Source organism: Maylandia zebra, linkage group LG18 (genome assembly GCF_041146795.1).
Source record: "Maylandia zebra isolate NMK-2024a linkage group LG18, Mzebra_GT3a, whole genome shotgun sequence".
NCBI classification, from domain to species: Eukaryota; Metazoa; Chordata; class Actinopteri; order Cichliformes; family Cichlidae; genus Maylandia; species Maylandia zebra.
In genome coordinates, this window is record NC_135184.1 from 21,579,467 (window position 1) to 21,602,216 (window position 22,750).

The 22,750-nt window shown below is 40.1% G+C and overlaps 2 protein-coding genes and 2 long non-coding RNA genes across 7 annotated transcripts in view; 1 reads left to right on the top strand and 3 right to left on the bottom strand.

Moving 5' to 3' along the window:
* Window positions 1-1,983, top strand: part of LOC101468261 (uncharacterized) — a 28,515-nt gene extending 26,532 nt beyond the window's left edge. For all 3 annotated transcript variants that reach the window (XR_013094028.1, XR_013094029.1, XR_001167401.2), the window contains exon 4: window positions 1,517-1,983. This is a non-coding gene — a long non-coding RNA (uncharacterized LOC101468261). The remainder of the gene's footprint in view (window positions 1-1,516) is intronic.
* The window catches only part of LOC143413417 (uncharacterized), a 9,759-nt gene extending 4,822 nt beyond the window's left edge, over window positions 1-4,937 (bottom strand). The window contains exons 1-2 of the long non-coding RNA XR_013094030.1: window positions 4,517-4,937; window positions 4,352-4,408 (exon numbers count right to left, since the gene is read on the bottom strand). This is a non-coding gene — a long non-coding RNA (uncharacterized LOC143413417). The remainder of the gene's footprint in view (window positions 1-4,351; window positions 4,409-4,516) is intronic.
* A 402-nt stretch (window positions 4,938-5,339) lies between these two features.
* Window positions 5,340-15,829, bottom strand: slc25a42 (solute carrier family 25 member 42). Of its 2 annotated transcripts, none has more exons than XM_004542532.5 (8): window positions 15,469-15,829; window positions 13,017-13,183; window positions 12,056-12,167; window positions 11,725-11,750; window positions 11,398-11,564; window positions 11,183-11,299; window positions 10,469-10,620; window positions 5,340-10,355 (listed from the first exon to the last, which is right to left on the bottom strand). In XM_004542532.5, the coding sequence occupies exons 2-8, from the start codon at window positions 13,095-13,097 to the stop codon at window positions 10,030-10,032; spliced, it is 981 nt and encodes a 326-aa protein (XP_004542589.2). In that variant the 5' UTR covers window positions 13,098-13,183; window positions 15,469-15,829; the 3' UTR covers window positions 5,340-10,029. The 2 variants fall into 2 exon arrangements, with proteins under 2 accessions (XP_004542589.2, XP_004542590.2); XM_004542533.4 differs by lacking the exon at window positions 15,469-15,829 and adding an exon at window positions 13,689-13,823.
* Window positions 15,830-16,024: 195 nt separating this feature from the next.
* Window positions 16,025-22,528, bottom strand: armc6 (armadillo repeat containing 6). The gene is made up of 8 exons (XM_004542531.4): window positions 22,394-22,528; window positions 22,005-22,146; window positions 19,402-19,487; window positions 18,754-19,315; window positions 18,498-18,643; window positions 18,285-18,416; window positions 18,004-18,141; window positions 16,025-17,914 (listed from the first exon to the last, which is right to left on the bottom strand). The coding sequence occupies exons 2-8, from the start codon at window positions 22,123-22,125 to the stop codon at window positions 17,702-17,704; spliced, it is 1,398 nt and encodes a 465-aa protein (XP_004542588.1). The 5' UTR covers window positions 22,126-22,146; window positions 22,394-22,528; the 3' UTR covers window positions 16,025-17,701.
* Between the last annotated feature and the right edge of the window lie 222 nt (window positions 22,529-22,750).

Consider the following 22,750-nt stretch of genomic DNA (forward strand, 5'->3'; position numbering starts at 1 on the left):
TGCTACTCGAAGACGCTCTTCTTTTGAAGTTTTCACAGCGGTGTCGACTGAATTCTCCGATTGATTAAAATAAACTTTGATAAACATAAGACACGAGAGTTAAAACTCTTCCCCTCTGCAATCAGCCGCATTCATCGCACATCGTTAGGTGTCTCGCGTATTGACCTAAACAACAGCCTATTCTCAAGGTTTGAGGTCAATTCCCAATTACTTCCTAAATGGACTGGTTTTTCTGATAGAGTCAGTGTGACTTAGCAATATACCATGAACATATGCAATGTAATATTATTTTCTAAGATCTAGAGTTACTTCCTCACAAATACATGAAACCCTTTGTAGTTTTTGTGGATTACAAGACTGTACAAAGGACAGAGGTAGGAGAAACAAAGACAAGCTACAATATTATGTTAGCATGCCTCTCAGCTGGAAAAAGTCCATCACTTCCTGTGCCTGTCCATCTTTCTATGCCTCATATTTATATTTTTGGATCCAAGCATAAAGTTGCTGAATCATTTTAAGGATTGCAGTAATGCATTAAGCCCCCATCCTTCGTTCCACAATTTTTACCAATTGCTAATTATAAAAAAGATCAGAGTTGCATTTTAATCAAATAAAAGTCAGCCTGATAGCTTTCTCTGGTCGCTCCAGCTCTGATGTCTTTGGCAGGAATGCAGTTATATTCTTCTGTGTGTGTGTGTCTGTGTGTGTGTGGTTATTGGAGACAGGACTGTAGGCTCCCCTCTGCATACATTATCTGGTTGTTGGGACAGCGTAGGCAGGAGAAGAGCCCTGGAGAGCCCTACAGGCTCAGGAAGGCCCCCTCAATTGCCCAGTGTCTGAAGCCCTGGATCTACCCAGGGACTGCAGTCTAGCTCTGATCGCTTCAGTCATAACTAGCCTCTTCCTCCTCCTCTTCACAGCCCACGCACACCTTGATTTTTCTGCCGCCCCATCTGTACTGAACCAAGACACTAGCATTTCAAATCTATCAAATCTTAAGCGATTTTTGATTTTGCAGAAGGTTTTTGTTGAAAATTTTAACTTTGTGAAGGTGGTGGGTTTCCCATTTGAATTTATGGTAACGATTAAAAGTTTGGACACGTTCAGATTAATTCTCGTTCCTCTGCTTGTTGGTTTTTTTTATGTTCAGACATGACAGTGCAAAACCAAACGCAAGTGTGTGTGTGTGTGTGTGTGTGTGTGTGTGTGTGTGTGTGTGTGTGTGTGTGTTTAGCATAATTGCAGAGTTCCCTGTTGACTCTGTGCCCTTTTGACGCTCCAGACGTTGGAGGTCAAAGGTGAAGGAGTGCAGACTAGAACACAGACAGATATTAGTAGTCATGAGGAGGGAGTCTCCCCCTCGTCATACCCCGCCCCTTTTTTTTGTTAATGTAGTCCAAATCTGCTTCAACCCTGCCTGTGAAGAAAAATATGACAATTTCACTCTGTCTTTTTATTCCACACCCAGTTTTTATCTCTAATTTCTCATTTCCTCTGTCTTCATCTCCTCTTGCAGATTGACGGCGCAGGAGAAAAATCTGCTTGCGTTTGGCTCAAAGACCAGGCCTGTTCATCTGTTGTTTTTCTGGTGTATAACAAAACCTCAGAAACAAAGATTTTGTTGTAATATGGGTTAACATTGATATTTTAAAAACACCAAAAAAAAATGTTATTTCATTGTCTCTTAAGATGTACTTTATTGCCAACAAGCATCTGGGGTTGAATAAAGAAATGTATTTAAAGCTTTTAAATATATATTGTTTATTGAGAGCCTTGTGTTTTGTTTGCTGTCCACTGCTGTATTTGATGCTCGTCATTCGGCAAGAGTATAGAGAAAAATTTGAACTAATTTTTTTAATAAAAAGTCAGATTGATCACACCGCACTTTTATTTTTGTGCCAGTTTTACAATAAAGACTTTGTGTCTAATGTATATATATGTGTGTGTATAAACGCGCAGTCAATAAAGTAACATTAATTTGAACCTCCTATTTCCAGCTTTTTTTTTATTACTTAGTTTTCATTCTAAATGCACATTTCCCTAAAATATCTAATAAGTCTAATTTGGGCATGAAGCTGTCACATATTTTTATAAAGACCAAAAAATGATGGTGAAACTGATTTTTTAACATTCAGTTTATTTTCTCACATTTATTTCATTCATTATCGTAAGTCTAGCGCACTTATAGCTATTTACAAAACAATACTACCTCCAGTGTCTTGTTACATAAAGAAATATGCAATAGAGAAAACTCACACAATAACATTTTCACTACAGTTATTCTGACTTTTTGACAAACGTGGAAGTTTTTTTTGTTTGTTTGTTTTTTTATTTGATTTGTCTCAATTTGCTGGTTTAGTGCAGAGGAATAAACAGAAATATTAAATCTTTTTGTTTTTACTTTTTAAAAATTATTTTTGTGTAGGCCCACACATGCTATTTGCCATAAAAGACTGGTCTGTTTGTGCCTTTTTAAATCAAACAGTGAATGTAGAATTTCTTTTCTTCTAGCTCAGCAAAATTAGGCCCACACCAAACTGTGCTCAGACTCAGAGTGCAGTAGGTCAGGAAGATTGGAATATTTGCATTTTAAACAAACTGGCTTTTTGAAGCATTTAAACAAAAAGGGGGGAAAAAGATCGGGTTTTGAAGTTTTTAGCTACATATCTTTGACGTGGTTAAAAAACAAAAATGCTCGCTATACTGTCTACAGCACAGTTTTAATATTACTAACCAGAAAAGCAGGTGTATTTGTAAATCAAACACAAGGAGCTTAATGGTATATTATAATTCAATTTTTTACTTAAATTTTTAGTAAACTTAAAAAAAACTGCGCTGTTTAGAGATGGGGAAAGGACAGTGAAAGAAATGGTTCTTCTGGTGCTTTTATTTCAGGGAAAGAGGCAACGAGAGAGAGAGAGAAAGAGACTGTGGAGCCGCCATCATCTGAATGAATGCAAATTGGCGCTGCCTCCATCCGGCATCATGCCAAGTATCTATAGCAACCACATCCTCTGACAGCCTCCATCCATCCCTCCCTCCTTCACTCTCTCGGCCTAATTAGTCCTCTATCTTCCCTATAGCTCTTTTCTTCTGGTGTTTTTTTCCTCCCACTTTCCCAAAAATCTTTGCACAAAGGAGTGTGGACCGAGCTTCCTGCCCGGTTTAAGAAGCGAACCCCTTTTTTAACCTAATTCAGAAAGATGCACAGGAACACAAACACCCAAAAAATCAACCTTAAATAAAATAGGTCATTTCTTTCTAGAGACCTCAGTGCCTTTAAATCTACTCTGAGATCATCAGGATTATAATAATTGTCCCCCTTTTTTCAATTTGTTGGGTCTGTTCTCAGTATTGCGGGGGGGGGGGGGGGGGGGAGGGTTTCCCTTCTTTCATGTGTTGCTGCGTTCACGGTCAAGTTCAAAGCGGCAGAGCGGCCTCGGGCGGAGCAGCAGCTCCATCTGACCCAGTACACCTGCTATCTTTAGCCCCAAGAGCCGGGCTGCACCGCCACCTGCTGACCGACGTGTATTCCTGCAGCAGAAGGCGCTCAACCATTCATAGGGAAGCAGCGCCCTCGAGTGGTGATTAAATGTCATTACACGATAAACAGGCGTGAGAAGATCCATAAATATTTGGACAGACTAACATTAGTTTGAGTTATTGGATTTGTCACTAATTAGCTAACTCAGTGTTAAACAAGGACAATAAAACTAAATAGCATCCTAGGGAGATCACTTTTGAAAAACAAGGATATACGTTCCACTATCACTCTATTTTTTATGAATAAAGACTGTGTGGAGGCCAGGCTGTTTGAATCCGCTGCATCAGTGTTACCAAACGGCTAAGCTGGAGTCAGACAATAGTTTTTCTTTATGCACAGGCTGTGGTCAGCTGAGCTGCTGCTCTGAGATTTACTGTTCTTTGTGACTTTACACCACTGAATTCAACAAAATGTAAGGAGACGTTTCACGAGCCATCTTTCCCCAACACTGTTTATACTATCTTTGTTGGTAAAAAGGCTGAATTCAGTAAATGAATCTGAGTATCATCAACTTCAATTCAAGTTCTTAATATGTCCTCACTCTGACCATGAACACTACAGAAAACAGTCCAACACAGTGCTATACTGTTAATTCACCACACCACAGCAAGCTAGCCTGTTTATCCTGCTCCAAACTGCCAGTATTTTAATAATACATAGTTAATACAGCCCAGTTTGTTTTACAGGACGTTTCACAATAAGAAAAAAAATATATCAAATCATGTGGAGTTCCAATATCTGATTTAAGAATGATAACATTACATGTTTTACATTTCCAGTTTATCAAATGAAACTGAGCAGTCTTACCTTTAAATATAATCTTTCTTCTTCCTCTCCAGTACTGTCTTTCTTACTTCGTTCACTCTGTGAAACAAAGGAGTCATCTCTTTAGCTAGCGTGGTAAACTGCACAGAAACTGTTTTTGTTATCTGATATTTGATGAGCTGTTAGAAATGTTGCATTTGAAATTACCGGAAACTTGAAAATGTTACCCCACTTAAGCTAGCTCTTCTTCTGTACCAACAGCTAGCTAGATGCTGAAGTGCAACAACCACAGCTTGGACAAAAACAGCCCTCCAGATCGTTTGAGGCACCTTTTCTTGACAAAGAAACACGCAGATGTTAGTGCTGAATTTGTATATGTTTTTACTGTAACTATAAGTAAGTCTAACCCTAATGAGATGGCAGTGCAAGTGAAGGTCATCATTAGGCTAAAAACTTAAGTCTAACCGAGAGACAGTAAAAAATGTAGGATCAACCAAATCATTAACCTGGTTTGTGCTGAAAAAAGAAGAAATGCACTCATCAGCTCATCAACACCAAAGTGCCCCAAAGACCAGGGAAGACAACTAAAGTGCATGAAGACAGAATTATTGAATGTTAAGGAAAAACAACAACATCCAATCATGAGACACCTTCGTGAATCATGAATGTAAATACAACAGGTAAAAACCACTGGTTACACTCAAGAATATGAAGGTCAGATTATACTTATAGTTTATCATTATACAAATGATTCAAGTGATTCATTGGTTTCGTAAGAAATTTAAATATGCAAGTAGCTTAACAGGTTAGGAGACCAGAATCTATGAATATGTAAATAGTTTAGATTTGAGTCCGTTTTCATCAGGTTTGCACATCACACGTGTTTGAGACCAAAATTAGCTTTTCATAAGCAGGTATAGCTCTTCAATTCACTGTTTAGGTTTTTATAACTCTGCACCGACATCATGCTGACCAGCAAATGTTAAATATCCCCCTAAAAAAAAAAACAAAAAAAAAAAAAAAAACTCAGTTTGAGGGGGAAAATTCTTTAATATCAATCCAAACAACACTCCAAGCACAAAAATACATCAGTCTGGGACATTAAGCCAAAACTAATGATCACAAATCAATGTGTTATCAACATTGTAGACTCTGATGTTACAGACGCATCATCATCGTCACTACAGGCCAGACACAGGTTGTGGTTATCAGTAGCTATGTTGACATTCAGTTGGCACAAATCACTAGAATTTAACAACCAGCTGTTGAGTCACATCTGCACCCAAACTGGAAAAACAACAACAACAAAAAACACCACAAGATAATCGGCTGTGACACACAAAGTAGAGTTATAAGTCTACATGTACGGGTTAAAACAATTAACATTTGATTTTACAAGAGGAAACAAAAAACACTCGCACCAGAGTAAGTCGTTGTAGTGTGTCAGTATTTGTTCTTGTTACACGCCTGTTGTGTTCCCATCTAAAGATCATTTTGTGTTAGACAAAAAACAAAAAAAACAACTTTTTGGCATTCAATGATTGTCTGGAAATGGAAATCAAACAGGCTCTTCGTGTTATACTCATCTGCTGGTAGATCAGAGAAAAGATCATAACAATGCAACAATCACGGTTATTCCAATTTAAATCAGAGTATGGCGTGTTGGAGAAGGGGCAAAACCAAACCAGTAACTTTGCTTTTTTTAAATTCTGCCTTCATGGCTTTAAATAAGTCCTAAATGTGTTGGAATGAACTGGGAACTGAGAATCACCTTTCATGGTGATTTACTCTCCAAGGCAGTTTAAGCTTTACAAAATTCACATACAAAACTGAACCTGAAGAAATACATTCAGCCACTGAGGACTAACAATTTCTAAACTTCAGAGCATCTGCTTCTTCTTACTGAGAACATCCAGACTGAAGCAAGGCTAGAAAATGGAAGAAACCTCCAGAAAGGTTAGTAGAAGCAGCTCAGTCGTAGTAAAAATATTACTATCCTTTGCTAGGCACTTAGAGTGAGGAAATACCCTTCGTTCAGGTTTCACTTAATGCAGTGGTTCTTAACCTTGTTGGAGGTACCGAACCCCACCAGTTTCATATGCGCATTCACTGAACCCCTCTTTAGTGAAAAAAATTTTTTTTTCAAATTTAAGACATAGATATGTTTTTATTGGTGCACAAAATGAGCCGTGCATGTCATGGTGGAGGCTCTGCCGAACCCCTGAGACCGACTCACCGAACCCCTAGGGTTCGATCGAACCCAGGTTAAGAACCACTGACTTAATGTATTCTTTTAACCAAGCACACTTTCATATGTGCTAATTACAGACCAAATTCTCATTGATCTAAGCTTTTCTTCTGCTACCTAAGGCAAGGAGTAAAGACAACTGATATTAAAACACTTTACATGCATCTGCCCACAGCTGATGGAGCAGATATATGGACTGGAGATGCTGTATGTCACAAATCTTCCTCATTTACAGAGGTCAACTAAAGTCAAAATATTGTGTTATGTTCAGGAGATCACCTGAACGCTACATTAATTCCAACAAACAATTTCCACGAGCAGACAAAGAAAATGAGAAAATGATTTCCAGAGAAGGCAGGATACAGGAGTGTAGGGATTGTAAAACTCCCTGTAAAACCTCCCCTCCCAGATATTTTTAAGAGCGATGCCGATATTTGTTGATTTAAAAATTTGATATATAGGCTGATATTTTCTTTTTCTTTCAGACATAAAAAACAAACAGATTTCATTAACATTTGTTATGCTTAGCTATTTGTCAGTGTGTTACATTGTTCAGCAACACAGTAATGTAACGAGTTACTGTACTAAATTCAGTAATCACATCACGACGTGCATTACAAATCTGCACAAAATGGGAAAATAGAAAAAAAAGAAGAAGTGGATCTTACTTTACTTAGACTTCACCTCTGACGTGTTTATTTATTTAAAAAGAAGTTTGTGGTTTCAATCCCAGCTGTGCTCATTACTTTTACTTTTATTTTGGAAAAACATGTTTAAAACTATCCAAAAAGAATAATACCTATATCACACTGAGTACGCTGATGTCTTGTAGGCACTAACAATGGAACAATTATCATTATGCTTTAGCAGTGAATCTGTCCCTGGATAAACCAACAAGTAGATTTAAAAAAAAATTAAGTGATTGCATTTTAATAAACTGAAACATTTTCCAAATCTCAAAAGCTATTTTCTAAACTATTAGTATTTCTCATGTTGTTAATTATTATTTGGTGAGGTTATCTGCTGGTCTAAGATCAGAATATTACTTTGGGCACTGTCATCAGTCAGATTAGGTTTTCTCGTTTTGGTGATTAATCTTCCCATTTTTTAATCATCAATTAAACATCCGTCCATCCATTCGCTTCCGCTTATCCTTTTCAGGGTCGCGGGGGGCGCTGGAGCCTATCCCAGCTGTCATAGGGCGCAAGGCGGGGTACACCCTGGACAGGTCGCCAGTCTGTCGCAGGGCCAACACATAGGGACAGACAACCATTCGCACTCACATTCACTCGCACATTCACACCTAGTGGTAATTTGGATTATCCAATTAACCTATCCCCACAAGCTGCATGTCTTTGGACGGTGGGAGGAAGCTGGAACCCGGAGGGAACCCACACAAACACGGGGAGAACATGCAAACTCCACACAGAAAGACCCCAGGCCTGATGGTGGAATTGAACTCAGGACCTTCTTGCTGTGCGGCAACAGTGCTAACCACCGTGCTGCCCATCAATTAAACAATTGTACATATTTAAAAATATAAATCTTTCAAATTCACTGCTGAGTTTCAGTCACAAGCCTTGCTTCTTATTCCTGTTACAGATGACACCTCATGCCCTCTGCTCCGCTTGGCTCTACTCATCTGCTCACCCAGCTCAGCCGTTCTGCCTTGGTATGTAAGGTCCAAGTATAGAAACTATTGACACTGCTCAGTTTCTATGAGCCTGCATCAGTACTGTCAAAATGTTCATCTGCATCATTCAAACAAGCTCCAAGTCCCATCTGCTGCCACAACTCTACATTAACACTTCTAATTGATATGTGACGATTAGAAAAACACGTGATTGTGTGCTGAGGTAAAGTACAATACTGAGAACTAAATTATCTTTGTAACAGAACTCAAATGATCTCTTCACTATGTGTTTGCATATTTCCAGTCAAGTTAGCAAATACTGCTAAAAGCTCTACACTGAGTCCTCCTCCCTAACCAGGAGATTTAAAGTCATTCCAGTGACATGTCACAGTCTAGTGTCAAGTCATGTTTTCAAAAACAAAACAGCCGGGAATGGCAGCGAAGAGACAGACTGCACAGCTGTCACGCTGGCAGCAAATGGAAGACACATTTGTGTAATGTGTGTACTTTGTGTGTGTCCAACATCAGCGACACATATGAGGGTGAAGATATAAAAATGCCTCTTGATATACTGTACTTTTTAAAAACACCACCACAGATAAATGACATATGTAAAAGCAACACCTCTCAGACTGTGTCAGCAACAATGAGACACTGTAAACGTCACAAAGAGGGCTGTGTACATGTTTAGCTGTTCTTTCTAAATATCAGTGTGTAACATCTCACATTTGGGGGATGACCTAACTACTTGATGTGCGTTACTTAGGGCTGAGAACCAATAAGCATATTTCCACTAAAACTGAGACGCTGGAGTCCCAGGAACTTTTTCCCAAAGAACTACAAGGTTCCTTCATATTGTTACTTGTCTGTGTTTCTACAATACTCTCTTTTCCATTGATGTTTCAGAGCTTATTAGAAAGAAAAAAACAAACATCCAAAACAGCCTCCCAAATGTTCCTAGTTCTTAGGGGAAGTGGTTCCAGCAGTGAAAAGGCCCCAATAGTTTAGCTGGAGTAACTGTAGTATCTGTATTTATACTTCAGATATGAATCTAAAGCCTATGACATGATTAAAGTGAAAAACAATCGATATGTGATGAAAACTTTCTAAAAAACACTATGGGCACTGGTAATTCTTTTTTGTTGGCACCACCATAAAACACAACTAAACAACTAATAAAACTGTGAATTCAATCTTCAGGAGTGCCACTGAAAAAAACACTAGACTGTGAGCTTTTAATATTTCAGCTCAAACTAAATCAAACCATTTGATAGCAGTTACAAAGCTGCTATCACACTTAAACATACTACAACACCATTTATGGCATATAATTTGCATTAACTAACGTCATAACCTTTGGTACATTTTCTTAAAATAAATTTCCTCAAAACAAATCTCAACAAGGGCATATCTTACTCTTATTAAATGAATGCATTTTTTAAAACTCATGGGAAATGAGTGGAAACCAGCATTGCACTGGAAAGTAAAAGATTTAAAATGATACACATGGCAGCTGTGTGTGTGTACCTTTTAACTCTCTGGATTACAAATGTACTGAGAGGGTAGGAACATTACAATTCATGTGTACACACAAACGTATTGATGATATTGCACTTAGATGTACATGATAACAAGGCGTACTATCCAACTTACCTCTGTTACACACAGACAAAGCGAGAGAATAAATTTTTATTACCCACGCATCCTGAGCCACTGTGCTATTTGCTTTTAACCAGCAATACCCATTTTTCACTCTTGCTTCCTCTTCTGTCTCACCAGAGTGGGCTTACAGGGATCTACTCAACCCTCTACCCCCATTTTCAACTCTCTTTGTCATTATTATGGAGAAGTATAACCCATTTGATGAAGCTTCTTCAAGAGAATCTGAGTGAGGTCAAAGGTGGTGAAGCTAATCCCCACTGCAATAGGTCCTTTAACCCAGTTCATACTGAGACCTTTGTAGAGTCCGCGGATAACCCCTTCCTCGGACACAATCTCCCTCATGGTCCCCAGGATGGTGCGGTACGTGTGACCTGTGACACCCGCAGTCTGCATCCGCCGCCGTACTACATCCAGAGGGTAAGACGCAGACTGGCCGATGAGACCTGCACAGGCTCCAAAAGCCAGGCGTTCGTATGAGTAGGGCTGCTGGCGGCCGCTGTGCTCTGCGTGGAAGAGAAACGTGTGAGGTTTAAGTACTGTACATGAACAGCAGCTGTGCACAGAAGGAAAGGAACAGGGCTAGATCAATACAGATAAACATGTGGCTGTTGAATACCTGCATGCAACTTCTTCAGTGTCTCATAGGTAAAGAAGCTGAGGCCAGCATAGGGGGCAACACCCAGTATGGTGGGAGTAAAGCCTCGATACAGTGTTTTCATGCCCTCTTCTCGAGAGATCCGCACAAACACATGCAGAATGTTACTGTACCTAAAACAGAAAAATATTAAAAATATAAATGTGTTTTAGTAAAAGATGGATGAGAAATTCAGAAGAAAAGAAAAAAAATTGTACTTTACATCTTAGATCATAGAAGTTGACTCAGTCTGCACAAGTGTGCAGTTAAAGTCCATTAGAGGCTAAATAGGATCACACAATACCCCAGCTGACTATACAGTGAAGATGTGAAAATGTGCTGTAGTAATATCTTCTGCATTATGGTTGCACGACCAACTATGTTTATTCTCAAAACAAATGAACAACATTTCAGGTTTTTAGTGATGAATTTGTCTAAAGTGACATAGTGACACATAAAAATCTATAAATGACTCAAGAAATTGATTTAAAACACAATTACACAGCTCTGAAGACAAAAGGAGGTCTAGCCCAGTACAAGCAAGGTGTACCTAATGTAGTGGCAAAGTGAGTGTATGTATAACTACCCTAAACATTAACCATGTTTCATGACCCTTGGATTGTTTTGCTGATGCTATTAACAAACTCCCCAACTATGCCCAGAAGACAATTTATAATAACTTCAAAGTTGGCTTACATTTCCTTTGGCGTTACAGCCATCCTCGCACGCACCATATCAAGAGGATATGTCATCATGGCGGCAGTGGTACCAGCCATGGACCCAGCCAGCAACCTTGGGACTGGAGGTAGGGCACTGCAACCAAAAAAAGGAAAAAACCCGTCAGCACTTCAGCCCTTTTATGTCTTTACATAAGAAAACATTTCATAAACAAGCAAAACACAAATACGTACTTTCCCTGAAAGCCATAGTAGCCTCCCAGCAGGCCCTTGTACTGCTCGTGTGCGCAAAACTGGATGGCAGCGTACGGGATGACTCGCACCATGGTGGCAGAGTTTCCCCTCCACAAACTGAAGAAGCCCTCCATCAGGTAGGTGCGGTAGATCAACCTGTAAGCTTCCTTTAATTCAGTGTGCACAAAGATATACTTGCTCACATTAACACGAAATTAACATGATGCACAAATATGTGTACCCAGTTTTATTTCTGCTAAATAAAAACTAAAAAAACAAACAAACAACAAAAAAACGCTTATAAAGAGGAAGCATGCTCAAACATACCTTGGCAGAGAATCTTGCAGAAGACACTGAAAAACAAAATACATAAACAATATAAAAACCATACCACCCTTATTTGTAAAGCACTTTAAAATAAACCAGGGTTCACAAAGTGCTGTACACATACAAATGGCATAAACAGAAAATAAAATCAAAGATGTTAAAAATAGAGATTCTTTAAAAAATCTGCAGTGTTTCTCACAAGTCCAGTCACTTTTTAAGTAATATCAATAATATGATTTTTTAGGTATTTCCACACTAGTCCCAACAAGATGTAATCACATATGTCCTTTATTCAGGTCACTGTTGTAAATTAGCAGAGCAGCCAGCTTGCCTTGGAAGATGATTTTAGTTCTGTCCAATGGGGCGACAGCTGTCTTGGCTACAGCTCCTGCTAAAGCCCCCGAAAAGAGCGAGTTGATAACAGACCGAGTCTGTTTCATCCCCTGCAAAGACAAATAATCACATTTTAGGTTCAAACAGAGACACTGTACATTTGCAAATTGTTGTGTTTGCTATAGTGTTGATCAGTAAGCAGGGGTTACATCAGGATAACAGTTGACAAATAACTAACCAGCTAACAAAACCTCCCAAATAGAAGCAGATGTGGTTAAATGAAACAGAGGGGTCATGAAGCTCCAAAGACCTGCTCAGTTCATGAATTTCATTTTCAGCTAACAGAATGAGGGGTCTCTAGTGCACAGTACAGTACTAAAATAGTGTTACAATGCCACTATATTCTGCAAATAACATATGACTTGATAGGATGCAATCACAGAAGTGATGGGACAACTGTGGGGGAATGAATAATCATGTGAGAAAACCCATTTAAACATAACTGTATGATAACATAAGGCATATTTATATATCCATTACACACATACACAATTTTAGAAATGCATGCATGCAAATAAATATATCTAGCTAAACTGTCTAACTATTCAATTTAATAGTTCAGTTAGTAAGATAAAGTCCCTACAATAACGCAGATAAAACCCCAACAATTAAACGACCCCCTAACTGCAAAAACCTGGTAACAGTGTGAAGGAAAAACTTCATTTTAACAGGAAGAAACCTCCGGCAGAACTGGACTCAGGAAGGGGCAGCTATCTGCCAGAATCCGTTAAGGGTGACAAAAATGGCTGACTCCAGAAATAATTGTACAACCCCCTGGAATGTCAACATTAACACAATAATGACTTTTTTTCCTCTAAACACAATTAGTCACAATTAAATAAAATTTATTAACAAACCTGAGCTGTATGATTACCCTGATCCTGTATAAATGTGCTCACCTCTGACTGACTGGAGGAAGCCAGTGGGAGCACTTCACCCTGTGTGAGTGATGCCCGTTGTTCCTGGACTCCACTCCCCATCCCCGAGGATTATGAACCAAGCACGCTCATGAATTGAACCGCTGGTGGCAGCGGTGATGCTGGTGGGGAGTACAGGAGGCTAGAAGCTACAGGGAAGAAGGAAAAAAAGAGGAAAAACAAACACAGTTAAGTTTCATGTCAGTCTAAGTATTTTTAAACAGATTTTCCTGTTACAGCAAGGAAGTTGTTTGAAAACCCTTTTTCCTGGTATGCCTCACCTCAGAAAAAAATGTTCATACTCCACATTACACAACTTTTAATGAATCAGAACAAAAAGAATATGACGTCAGCACTGTCATCCACTCTTTGTTTATTTTCTCTAAAATATTCTTATGTCCTTTTACCTGATTGTCCACCCGCCACAGTTTGATAACCAGTGCTCTAATTAGACTGCATGATTATTTATGGCCTCAATGAATCATAACAAGTACCACAGAATCAAAGTCTGGTCTCAAATCTATTCTACTTAACCGCCCTCTTTCTTATATGCTTACAACATGAGTTGAGAAACAAGATGTTTATCTGTACACAATAAACTAGAAATACAATACACACCGATGTGAATAACTACCTCAAGAATAGCCCACTTACTCTGAACCACCTGCCCTCATGAAAACTACAGCTAAGTGGAGGCACAATAGATCACTCCTGAAGGACAGAGGACTTGTAGGTGAAAGGTGTCTGAGTGACACAAGCACTCCTGAATCCTCTCCCTTGCTGGAAACAAGTTTGCAGTGTAACCACAACTTTGAACATTCAGGACAATCCTCCAGATCTCATCGATAAAGACAAGTTGACCTTTAGAAGACAAACATTATTTAGAGTGAACTCACTGATTTTAACAATAGAGGTATTTGCATGGCTTTAAAGAACTAATCACTTCACCACATAGATCACATATTCATGTAATGTTCAACCCATCCACTCTGCTTTATCAAGTCCAAAGCTATCAAATATCTAAACCTGAGCTGAAGGAACACCAACAACAAGATGCAAATTAGTAATTCACATCCAGTCTACACAAGATCTACAAGTTTCACACATTCAGAAGAAAGAATGAAAATGATCAGCAACTCTTTTTCTTTGGGTTTTCATGTGAAGAATTTTACTTATTTGTGTTTTTTGTTTGTTTTTTGTCATCATGGGACACACGGATACTTCATCAGTATAAGATCAAATCTGCTTATGACTATGACTAATGTTTATCTGTTGTGTAACATTCATTTTCTGCTGTATAATTCTTCAAGCATGATGAACAGCTGACTTGCCCTAAAAGTTTTTCTTGTTTACAGTTTTGCCAACAAACTAATACTGGCACTGGTATGATTAAGTGATGATCTGCCCTTTCAGATTTATATTATTACAGAGAATATGGGTCACTTAGTTTTTGATATACATACAGGCTCAGTACAGGATTTGTGGATGCTGAATATTTGTTAAAACATTAACAAAACAGCCCTTAGAAACACCAGAGTTCAAGAAGAAGCAGTGAGAGGCTGGCGAGAGACAACAGTGAAACTGTAAACGGAGGGTTGGCTCAAAAGTTGGGTCAGAGGCAGCAAATACTGGCAGCAGTGCAACAGGCCTTGTACCCACCTTTTCACAGCAGCCACCATCCCAAATCTCAGGCCATCTCACACCCCTCCCTAAAGCTTCTTTCCCCATGCATATCATCTTACAGTTCCTTATTCCTCACTTGTTTCTGTCCTGCTATGTCTAATTTGTGTGCTTTAGGCTTCATTACTCTGTAATACAGGACAGCATTCCCATGCTATACACATGCAGCAGTGGAGATTTTATAGAAAGTGTATTATCAAGAATAAGGGAGTCAAAAAAGGCAACTTAATACTTATGGGTAAAGCGTGGGTTTAATTTTGTGCTGTATTTATCAAGAATAAGTCCATGAAAATTATTGGAAGTCTAAGTGGAAAAAGTTGAGAGCAAAATATGACCACATGCTAGCTGTGGGAAACAGAAAATACATAAGCATAAATACTCAAAAGGCATCACAATTATCTGCGGATTATCTGAATAATCAGCAAATGTAAGAGTGTAGTGTTGCTGGAGAGAAGTGGATCATCAACATCATGAGCTGCTCATGTTGCCTGCCTCCTTAATACATCAGTTTTGTAACAGCGCCGTGTCCCATATGTTGCCATTTGCCTCGGCATTTATTAAACTGTAAACCAAAGCATGGTTACAAGTCAACATTACTGCAGTAGAAGTGGACACTTATTCATTAAACGATCACCATGCCTCGCCTTTCTGTTTCTGCCCGCTGCTCCAAACCTGTCGACACATGCCCGCAAACAAAACACAGCCACCCTCTGAAGCAGCGACCTGTCACTGCTTACACAAACACATTGCTTACCTTATAAAGCCGACACCGGCATCAAGAGCTGTCACGTTTTGATATCCCCTCTACTGGCGCGTTATTTCCAGCCGTTAGCAGTTTCTTCAGGAGTTATTTCTAAGTTAGCCAAATACCAGGTTAAGTAAGGTAAGCTAGCCGTTAGCCCGCCGTTTAATTCGCGTCTATTTTCTCGGTAACAGCGTACTGCAAATGTTAACCATGAGCTAATGTCTTGACTGGAAATGTGTCCTAATGTTGAAGGTGCCTTTTAAAATACGTTTCTCACATGCTCTAGAGCTGCAGTGACTCTAAGTGACAGGCTTCCTCCATTGTGGGCTCTGCCGTTACTACTCCTGTCAGCCAGGCGAGGCGGTTCGCAATGACCACAGTGAGGTTTGACAAGGACGAGCGCAGGTGCATTGTGGGAAATGAAGTCTCAGTGAGGTGCGGCACGCTTGGATAGGTCAGTTAGAGGGGCGTGAGTAGGAGAGCCACTTAGCAGGCAGTGGGCCTCCTGCAGTTTCTTGCTAGAGATACAGGGTCTGTTACTATCACACACAGCTAGATAACAGAAGATGGTATCATACTGTGTTAAACTTTAATGACAAATTTACAAACTAAAAGTAAAGCATGTGTAAGGCATTCAAAACATGTACAATTTGGCCCTGCCAACACAGGAAATAAGTCACCACTTACAGAGCAGTTGCATAGCAGCAAATGCACTCATACAACATTTTACAAAAACACTTAAAAAAAAAAAGTTTTACATAAATAATAAAAACGCATACAACAGCACTACAAAGGCCTTTTTGTACTTATTTATACTGGAAAACACTTTCGATTCTTGCAAAAGCATCGTGACTGGTCGTGTGTTGATTCACACTGGCTGAAATGCTTTTCAGCAAATGTACTGTGCAAATATGCCTCACTAAGAGAGTATTTGCTTCTACTATGTTTATATGTTAGATATAAACATGACAGGATTACATTTTAGCCAAAATTGCACTCAGGGAGACATATTTAAGTGTTTGTGGCAAGTAGAACAGGGCCAATGTTGTTGGTTCAAATGTGAAATGTGGGCAGATTTTAGCTGGGCTACCACTAAAACAGGGATAGATTGTGGGTAAGATTAAACCCATTTACATCTGCTGTGTTTACAGACCTCAAAGAAAACCCTAGGGCCACAGGTTGTTGTAACTTTTTGTTGAAATACAGCAAATTAAATTGCTGGTTAAAAAAAATCATCTTGAAGCCTCGAGTCTCACTATCTTTGTATTTTCAAACCTGACAAGACAAGAGAGGGGTGGACTCACCGAGATAACAAGGGTCAGGGCACTTTCTCATTTACAAGCCTGCCACACCCTAAAGCACACCCTTCTTTGTCCCTCTTCATGCATTTAATGACCACATGTTTTCAACCAGATGTGAAACTAAAGCTGAAAGCTTTTCTTCATATGCTTTCAAATGTTTTTTGTCTTACTTCAGCTAGCTAGGCTACTGGCTATCAGTACTACTAACAAAGTATCAAACATGGTATCTTAAACCTGGATTAATTTTAATGGACACCATAAGGCATCATCTGTGCCTACAAAAATACTATCCCATAGTCCTATAGAAGTCGAAAAGGGAAAAAGAACAACAATCTTGACTTTTGTAAACCATAAACTGATGATTTTATGGGCTCTGTCACATATTTTAGGACATACTGAATAAAAACTCAGTCTATTTTGTAAATTTTGGTCATCTTAAGTGTCAGAAACGAAGATTATTCAAGATAATCTCATTAGCTAAACAACTGTGATTGATTGCCAGTAAGCACGTGCTGTCACAGTTCCCTCCCTCACTCATCACGTCTGATTTCAAAACATCAAGATGGTGATGGCAAAAACTCTCAGCTTGAGGCATCAAAACAGGGCTTCACAAATCACTGAGTGACATCACGGTAGCGACAGCCATCTTTTATACTGTCTATGGCTATTGATTGTTGTACTTTAGTGGTTAAGTGGCTAACTAACAAGCTATTTTATTTTTTCATACGAATATGGAAGGAAGACTGACATCACCAGCGTCTCTCCTTCATCATGTGGCTGCATGCAATGGCAGTTGATGGTTAAGCCTCACCTAAACCTCTGCCGGGAAATGAAATCACAGTGGGCGGGACTGAATGTCTGCTATTAAACCCCCACCCCATCCCTGCAAGGTGTGTTGAACATTCCTTGCGAACCTTCTGCAGTGGTGCTGTGCTCCACTTTCAGTTGGTAAGGCTGCCATGTTTGCCGGTCCACAGCTCCCGAAGCTCCACCTGACATCCCAGATCTCTCAGGGCCGCTTTGCCTACATCACCGCAGTCTTGATGGTTCTGCAGCGCCTGGGCTATCAGCGCTTCTGCTCCCATCTCCAAGATTGGCTGGCTGAAGTTACGCATTCGTGCGACCAGATTTCTGAGCACCATACACCCTTGTTTCTGTAAAGAGCAGAACACCAAACGTGAATCACAGTCACAAAGACTCCAGATCCCAGGGAGCATATTGTTCACTGACGACATGATCTTACCTGCACGTTCACCACATCGGTATGAGTCTTCATAGCCTGCAGGGCAGCCAAGGCACCTCCATTCTCCATGATGGCCGTGCAGTTGTTGGGTTTACGTAGAGCAAGGACAGAGAGGCATGCACAAGCCTGCTCGCACACCTATGGCAGAAAGTGAGCACAATCTTAGAACATCTTAGAGGATTCTTTCAGTCAGTGTATCCCTCATTTGTGTGTTTGTTTGTTTCAATGCACAGAGACCAATTTAGCATGATTTAACATGTAGGTACAACAGTGACACTCACAGCAGAGTTGCTCATGTGCCTGTTCATGGCGATGACAATGAGCTGAACTCCACCGGCATTAACAACAGCGTCTTTCACGTCATCATTTCCTGCTATGGCTCGGATCGCGCTAAGAACCTGCCGAACCAGCTCCTGCGGGAAGACAAACACTTCAGCGAAAAAAAACAAACCTGGACTCTATCCTCATCACGATCTTTGCTTCTTGTACGTTACCGCTGACTCATAGCTGTCTGCGAGCAAAGTCATCATGAGTTTTAATCCACCCATATCACAGATGTCTTGACAGAACTCATTCCGTACAGCCAGACGGGATAAAGTCGCACACAGCTCACTCAAAACAGAAGTGTTGCCAAGGTGAGCTGCATGGAAGATATCCAAGAAATCAAAATTATTTAAGTGTACCAGCAAATACAAAGCGACTAGAAAGCGCAGAAGCTAAATCTATATTGATATGATCAGCTGGCCTTACCTTTGGCAGCCTCAATCAACACCTTCAGTCCGCTGTGTTCAAGAACAATACTCTTGGCGTGTTCATGAGCGTGCCCAAACGTAACCCGCACGTCATCATCAAAGGTCATGACTCGGAGAGTTGCGCAGGCCTCCTTAACCATCTCCGCACATTCACCGTGCTGTGTGATGGCAACAGTGAGCAGCGGCAGGACGCCGCCTTTAACAAAATCCTGCCTGTTCTGTTCGTGCTTTAAACAGCAGTGCCGCACGGCACTGATGGCGACCCGTGTAACAGAAGACTCTGCCTGGTACTTCTTAAGGACATCCAATAGGAACTGCCGGCCCTCTGCATCCAGCAAGTCTGGCTGTCCATCCGTCAGCGCGGCCAGAGCAGACAGCGCAGCTAATGCTGCTCCCTGCTCCTCCGTGCTCTTTTTGCAGTAGGACAGGATGACGGGGTAGGCGTCTTTCTGGGCAGCGAGGTACCGCTGGGCGAATCCCAGTGAGCACTGCTCAGTGAAGTTTTTTAGGTCTGCTGTCACACCAGCAGAGTCTCTTCCAATTCGGAGGGACTCCAACGCCTGAAATGATTAAAAAAAAACATTTTTAATATAGATAAAACTTTGGAATAAGCATTCTCTTTTCAGTAAAACAGATCAAGACTCACCTGTAGGACCTCGTGTGTCTGCTCTTCTTGACTGTCAGCCGATGATAATGTTGGGACAGCTTTCACTATGCAACTGAGGTCCACACCTGCATGAACACATACGATTAGATTTAATGCTGACTCACAGCACAACATGAAGTTCACAAAAAAAAGCTCCAAAGGGCAACATAACTTCTTTTTTGACCATTTTAACATCTCAGAAGTGGCAGTAACAACAAAAAAAAGCTATTGTAATTATCAGAGTGTCAGTGCACTCTCTTCTTCATATTTGACGGGCCTGGAGCCTTTCACAGGTCTCGCTGGGCGAGAAGTGGACTAACCTTATGTGTTAATTGTTATTCAAGACAGAGGCTTCAAGCTGATTAAAGTAAGGACAAGGAATAAATTACTTTTTAGTACTTATTGCTTTCCCAACATTCCCAAAATGTCTTTACTGTAGCTTCTGTTAGAAGCAGCAAACCTCAGCCACGGGATCTATATATGAAGATTTGTTTGTAAAAAAAAAGAAAAAGAAAAGAAGCTTTGTATCAGTGCTTTGTGCACATTTGATTGAGAAATAAGTGAATTCATAAAGTTAATCTGTCATTATCTTTAAAAAATAAGGAAAGTTAAACTCTGTGTGTGCTCCAACTTCCTCCCACAGTCCAAAGGCGTGGAGTTAGTGGGGTTGGATTAATTGGTGATTCTAAATGTGTCATATGTGTTAATGTGAGGATGAATAGTTGTCTCTCTCTCTGTGTTACTCCTGAAACAGACTGGCGACCTGTCCAGCGTGTACCCTACCTCCCGCACTATGGTAAGCTGGGATAGGTTCCAGCCCAGGGGGACAGATAGATGGATGGAGCAACGGACAGATAGATGGCAGAAGCAAATGGAGAGGGTCACTGTGGGGACAGGAGGGACAGCAGCAGTAAATGTAAATTATAGCTGATTAAAGTCTGAAGAGAAAAGAAGCCAACTGATCCAGTTATGAAGAGTTTGCTACTTTATTGAGGATTGTGGCAGTGGGATATAGTTTGTAGCTTGGCTGTAAGAGGGAAAGGGATGGGATGGTTGAATGCATGGCACACTTGCATTTGCTAAATACTCTCTTTCCCTACATGGTAAGTGCAGGGGTGCTAGAGGACGAGAGAACAGAGCAAAGCACAGAAACAATAATGCTCTGAATCTGGGCAGCTGGTTGAGCGAACGTTTTTCTTTTGTGCTTGATAATAAAGAAGTCTGTGTGTGTGCTCTGTGTGTCTGTGTACAGTTTTCCCTCTCTGTTACTGAGGAGAACCAGCTACAAAGACATATTCATGAGAATGAAACTTGAACAGACTGAAAAGGAAAAAGACAAAGGGATGTTGCTTCTTTTTTACAAGCACACAAATAAAGCAAGACCAGTTTAAGACTGCATACCTTTGCTGAAAAGCCCCTACACACCATGCATGAACTGGCTTCCTTTTCTGCCTTTCAGTTCTATTTGTTACTGCTCCCCCACACCTACCCCTAGACCTTATTTGTGGGGATGTAACAGTGTACTTGTACAGACATGTTGCAAAATGTTCAGTTTTGCTCTCACAATGCAAATCGAATCCAAAATTTAATCACTTTAATTTTAGGCCAAGCTCCACCTCTCCTAAAAAGTTTCATGCCAATCCTTTCATAAGTTTTGAGTAATACAGTGACCAAACAGACAAACTGAACTAATCATAAAACCACAGTGAAAGAGGTAAAAGAATGGTTACACAAATCAAAAACAGAGATTAATCTAGATTTGGCCGATCAAAAATCAGAGTTTTATGATCTGGACCGTTTCTAATGCTGCTGATGTGGAAAAACTGAAACATTTTTACTTTGGATTTTTTTCAAACAGACTAAAAATTCGCAGTGCACAGTGCAGTAAACAGGGAATCTGTCTATCAGCATAGTAAGTTCACCTTCCCATTAAATGAAGGATCAAGGCTAGAGTTGTCAAACATTAAGTCCAGGGCCCAGAATCAAATGTGTAGTGAAAATAATAGAAAAAGCTGTATCAATGGTCCAGCACACTTAAGATCAAAGTGGGCTGTATGCGGCCTGCAATGTACAATGAGTTTGACATTCCTGATCTTGGCTAACATCTGCATGCATACAGATAACATGACATGTTACAGATGTTAGAATATAAGGCAAAACTTTAAAGTAAAGAAATTTTAACATAAAACAAAATAAAATGTGACACAACCAAAAAAATAAAGGACACATGTTTCATGAGCACTTTACATCTTCTTCCTCCTCCTCCTCTTCTTTTGGCTGCTCTCTTTAGCCGTTGCCACAGGGCATTGTCTGCCTCCATCTCACCCTATCACTGGCATCCTTCTCCGTCACACCAACCTTCTGTGTATCCTCGTTCACTACATTCATCTACACTACAACCTTCTCTGTGGTCTTCCTCCTGAGCACTGCACATGCTCATGGCTCCAGTCTTCTGCAGCTTGACCATCAGTGACTTAATTTCAATAGACATGCAACTCTTACCTTGTCATTCGGCCTGAAGTTTATATCAATCTTAACCGACACGGTGTCACCCTGACAAAGTGTGTAACAGTCAGTGTACATTAACCAACTGTGACATTTACCTTGAGACTCAAACTGCTCCACAGCCTCCCTCAAAGCCTCGTCTGGGTCCATCTCAAACTCCTCCATGTTTTCCCTGACAGCAGCATCAAAGGTCTCCTGTGTGATTCTCCGTTTGGCCATTTTGCCTCGTTATCTTCAACTCTGAAATTAAATGCAACAACGAAGTGAAACCTCAGCAGTGTTGGGCGGATTCAGTCTCCACTAAGGTAGCTAATACCGACAGCTATTGTTGGCTAAAGCACATGAGCTCCATTCCCTGTTACTGTAGCCGGTGAAGTTTCCAGGGCAATCGTTAAATAAGACCCTTACTGTGGTATTTCTCGTTGTTTTCATTGTTATTTTATATCAGCCGATTAAAAGTAATTCAGTCAAATGCTTTGGATATTACCTCCGCCCTGAAAGAGGATGCTTTCTCCGGTATTATGAATGAAGCGATCACAGTAACGCAGTTTTCGCTGTCGACTGTTTGGTACTATTCACAGAGAAGAGAAGTTCTGCGGAAAAATGTACGTGAATAGCAAATTTCTCCAAATGTCCCACACAAATTTTTGCTCTTCTCGAACATAGTCTGAAAAGCATAGGTTCCTCTCACAAATTTTACAATTACTACATTATATCTTGAGAAGATGGCAGTAAATTATTCATATTATTTATATGTGATTATTTAACGTAACATGTATTTTTTAGTGGATGATAAAAAGGATTTGAAATGATATTTTTACTTTGACGAATACCCTTTCAAAAT